Source organism: Vitis vinifera, chromosome 18 (assembly GCF_030704535.1).
Source record: "Vitis vinifera cultivar Pinot Noir 40024 chromosome 18, ASM3070453v1".
NCBI classification, from domain to species: domain Eukaryota; kingdom Viridiplantae; phylum Streptophyta; class Magnoliopsida; order Vitales; family Vitaceae; genus Vitis; species Vitis vinifera.
The window spans coordinates 26,485,371-26,490,043 of NC_081822.1; the positions used below are offsets into that span (position 1 = coordinate 26,485,371).

Consider the following 4,673-nt stretch of genomic DNA (forward strand, 5'->3'; position numbering starts at 1 on the left):
ATAAATAAATAAAAGCCCTTCCCAATATTAAAAAAAACACTCTTATAAAAATTAATTAGGTGGATGGTAAGGTCAAATTCGGGATAGCTTCATATTTTTTGCTTTAATTGAAACTTAAAATCAAAATTAAAGTAATAATTTTTAAGATGTTGTAAAAGTTTTATTAAACATGAAAGAACTTATTGTGTAAACAAAAATAGAACTATAGAATTCTTATAAGAAATAACAATTTTATGAATTCTATATGAAACCTTTTTTAAAAGTTATAAGTTTTTTTATAAATAATTAAATAGGTATAGAAACTTTTATTCAACTTAATTTTTTTTTAACGGTTAAAAGTCAATCCAAATAAAATTTAAATATATTTGAAAATCATTTTTAAAAATCCAAAAAATCACTTAAAAATAATTTCTGAACTTTTTTTTTTTTTAATTTACATTCAAATACTAAGTGATTCTTTTAAAAATCATTTATAATGTCAAAATATTTTTTTATGGATAAAAACACTAGAAATAAAAAACATTTTAATTCATGAAATTTCATTTATTGTTATTTATTTTTTGGGATTTAATTCTTTACAATTATTTTTGAGTGTTTATAAAGTATAATTAGGTTATGCCCAAATTTATTCCTTTAACTCTATCCATTAGATATAAGTAGCGTGAAATTTTGGCCTGTCTCCACCTTTCTTCACTTCTGACATTGTCATGCAGTGCTTCGTCAATGGATAATATATTAATTTATTTCTTAATTTAATAGCATTGGAGTGTCAGCTGGAATAAAATGAAAGTTCAATCATTTAATCTTTTTTAGCACACCACTCATAACTGTCAGTGATTTCCTGCCAACTTAACATATTGACATGGACTTGGAGAGTTCGGTCAATTAAAGCAGCTTGGTTAATTGTAAGTGTTTTTTCTCTAAACCATAAATTCCTACGTTTTAATTTATAAAAACAAGTGATTTGTTTTTACTTAAGGAAGCAGGAAAGGGTTTAAAATAAGAGTTGAAAAGTATGCCAATTATTTTAACTTAAAATACTTAAATAAAAAGGAATTGATTTTATCTCAATTGTATAAGACTTTATAAAAATTATCATTTATAATTTTTTTGATTATTAATATGATACGTAACCTTTGACGGAATTGGAATAAAATATGGATAATTAAAAAATGTCAACTATCCCATTTCAAACTTTTCTAATACAGCATGATATTTTATCATGTTGAATGAAATGGGAATGACCAAAAATTGTCAAATCAAAGATTTATCTATTGTGGACATGGCATTCAGAGGCTTCTTAACATTGTATTGGTCTATTTAATGAGTTGAAATAAGAACACAACATCAAATTCTCTTTTTATAATCAAAGACTGCTATGGAAAATTCCACCATAGCATATCTCAAATTCCATTAATAATCCCAAACACAATATTCCGCAACTTTACATTATTCTTTTTATCAACTTTACACAAAAAATTGAAGAGGAATACTAACTTAAATCAAACAGAAATTAAATCATGAAAGATGAATAATACAAATATTCAATGAAATCTTTGGCGTGTTATTTCTTTGCAGCTTCAACATGGTGGCATGTCCGACGGAGGAGGCAACATTTGAGCTTCCGGGTGTTTACCATTTTTCACTATGAACGCAGTTTCCATGCCCCAAGTCAGATGGCGTTCTACATGGCAGTGCATGAACCACACTCCTGCAACAGAGAAAATATACCAACATTACACCTAACTTTATTGTAATATTAAGAAAAAATATTTCATTGGTATGGAGGTTGGCAGTTTCAAGGGTTTTTTTCTTTAATAGAGGACATGAGTGCTTGGAACATACCAGGGTTGGATGCCTCGAATCTGATTGCAACCCAACCATTCGAAGGAACAGAGATGGTATTCTGAAAGGGAGGATCCACCAGATTATAGCGCAAAGGGTCCTTATTTCCATCGAAATTCCCAAATCCCCATCCAACAACATAGAAACTGTATCCATGGAGATGCATGGGGTGGTGTGTCGCTGCAAGCACATTTGTCCCTTGAAAAACAATCTCCACTGTGGAGTTATACTCGAGCACCCTTACTTCTGTTCCGCTGCTCGGCAACTGATAGATTAATGGAAGATAATCAGCTGTAAAATCGAACACCAGTGGTGGATCACTAGGAAATTTATCTCCATATACACCACTGATGTTATAATAGTAAGCTTGCAGTATGTCAACTGTAGGGGTATGGAAGCTTATGTTGTTTATACTTGAGGAGAATCGCGTCCCATTGGCCCCTGCACATGAATTATTGACGCATGGGTACGAGTTTACAGAAACAGTGTAAATCAGGTTAGTGCTCGTGCTCAATGGGACATTGCAAGGATGTTCCGCATTTGCTAAGCTTCGGAGGCCGGCCATGACCTGAACGGATGCATTTGTGTCATTGTAAGCAGGAAGATAAGGCAAGGAGGGAGGTGAAGATGGAGTGTAGTATCCGCTGTATTGTACAATAGCTGTGGTGGTTGTGTTATCATAAAAGTCTTGATATTTCGGGGCAACAGAATAAGTTATAGCCGCCATGTAATAGTGATCCGGGCGTTGGTTAGCTTCTAGTAACACATCATAGGTTTGGCCAGGAAATATTGTGATAAAATCTATTGTCAATGGTTTCGTGTAGCTACCATCTGTTCCAACCACTGTAATTTTATGCTTGTCAATGGAGAAGAAGAGAGCCTCCTGCAAAGCAGCATTGATTATGCGAAGTAGATAGGTCTTTCCATGATCCACCGTTAGCTTGAATGTGTCTGCAATTAGAGAAGGAAAGTTGTATACTTATGACTAGCCAAAAGAAAAAGAAAAAGTTTCCATGAGGATCCACTAATTATGAAGTGATTGATTGATGAGGGGTGTAAATTTGGCTCCATAGTTCAAAATTATATTTGGACTAGCCTTTTTTTGTGTTTTAAATCATGGCTCTACCATCCTCATAGCTATATTCCTCTTTCTTAGCATTAAGCTTTAAATATGTTGATGTTAATAAGAAAAAGTAATATGGCTAACATATAAGAAAATGAAATTGTGTACAATTTTAAAATGGGAAGTTAAACTTTGTACCTGATTTTGAGCATGGATATAGATCACCGGGTTGTCCATTTATCAATAATGCATCAGAGGGGTCAGGGTCACCTCCGGTTGCAAGCCCTTCATCTCGAACCGCATTCACATCATTCTTCCACCATTCTCCTGCATTTCAACAACTTCAATAATTTTAGATTTTGCTTTGTTGGTTAATTCATAATATGTAAATTAACCTTTAAAAGTAACAACACTTATACCTAATATGATAGGGACCTCTCTATCAGGTTTGTGAAAAGGATACTTGGTTCCATTCTTGGGATAGATAATTATAGCTCCATGAACAGTGGCTCGGGTCCAATCACTGTGAGCATGCCACCATAGAGTGCCTTCTTCAGTGGAAAGGATGATCTTCTGTGTAAACTTTGACCCTGGCCGAATTGGGCATTGTGTGATATACTCGGGACCATCTGTCCATGGATATCTAGGCATGGTCACCCCATGCCTGCGAAACCATAACTATACGTTAAAACTAGTACTAATTTTCAAAGTAACAAAAGATGGCATGCAACAACATATTATCATAATAACAAGAGGCATCAATTGTATTTCAATGGAACTAAAGCAAATAACCTAAAAGTATTGTTTTAAATTTGACTTTATTTTCAAAGTTATATATTGTAGCCCCCTCTTAGATATAAAAGAATATATGTCATGCAAGCATGGTACCACTGCTCTTTCTTTGAGACACGCACAGGACCTACCAGTGAATGGTGATGTTTTCATTTCCCTTGTTATAAACGTCGACAATGATCGTCTCTCCTTTCGTAGCATATATGGTTGGTCCCGGAAATTTTCCATTTACTGTTAAGATGTTCTTGGTGCTACAAAGCCTTTTATATGAAGCTTCCCTCACCTGCAACCAATTAAAAGTTAGCCATGCAACCTGATCCCAAAAGAAATATCACATGCATGAATAGTTGTATCGATCCATTCATGTAAGTGTATAACCAATTAGAAATTGATAGCATGCATGAACGACTCAACGACACCAAGGTAGTAGGTCATATGGTACGAAATGAGAGCAATACCACTCCCTAAATATCATGATTACAAGGTGGCGTTAAGGCCAGAATCATATATAGTATTTACCACAAAAGTAAGCCGACGGGTCGAAGCTTGGCAATGGATGCCACCACCAAAAACTAGAAACGCTAAAATTTGCAGGAGGAAAACCTTCATGATCAGCCACATTTTCCTTGGAATAAAAGCCTCTTCTCTTGTCCTAAACACAACTCCTTCAATTCTCTTACTGCTTTTGATGTATTTCTTTCATATATGGTTCATTATATAGGCATGGTAATTCTCTAGGGATACAATACGTGTCAATATAAGAGGAAGTGATTTGAATGTGTATTGGTTTTCAATGTTCTTTCAGGACGACTTCAATGAGCAGGACCACTTCAAAATAATTAATTATGATATTTCTTACACGTTACCTACACGTTATTTTAGAATAAATTTAAAATATCCTTTCACAAGTCTTTTATTGATTATTTCAACAAATGTTAATTAATTAAATATATGTAGGATATTTTTAAAACTT

The 4,673-nt window shown here is 33.6% G+C and overlaps 1 protein-coding gene across 1 annotated transcript; it reads right to left on the bottom strand.

Annotated features, from left to right (window-relative positions):
* Positions 1–1,328: 1,328 nt before the first annotated feature.
* On the bottom strand, positions 1,329–4,366 carry LOC100252625 (laccase-14-like). The gene is made up of 6 exons (XM_019216353.2): positions 4,220–4,366; positions 3,832–3,983; positions 3,328–3,572; positions 3,107–3,235; positions 1,846–2,796; positions 1,329–1,711 (listed from the first exon to the last, which is right to left on the bottom strand). Exons 1-6 carry the CDS (start codon positions 4,319–4,321, stop codon positions 1,581–1,583), a joined length of 1,710 nt encoding a protein of 569 aa, XP_019071898.2. The 5' UTR covers positions 4,322–4,366; the 3' UTR covers positions 1,329–1,580.
* Positions 4,367–4,673: the final 307 nt, after the last annotated feature.

What these genes read in the sequence shown, in the direction of transcription:
- LOC100252625 (XM_019216353.2), bottom strand. Translation starts at nt 4,321, where the DNA reads ATGTGGCTGATCATGAAGGTTTTCCTCCTGCAAATTTTAGCGTTTCTA. An exon ending in CCCGTCGGCTTACTTTTGTG is followed by an intron (nt 3,984 to 4,219) that starts GTAAATACTATA and finishes AATTGGTTGCAG; the next exon opens with GTGAGGGAAGCTTCATATAA. An exon ending in ATATCCATGCTCAAAATCAG is followed by an intron (nt 2,797 to 3,106) that starts GTACAAAGTTTA and finishes CTCTAATTGCAG; the next exon opens with ACACATTCAAGCTAACGGTG.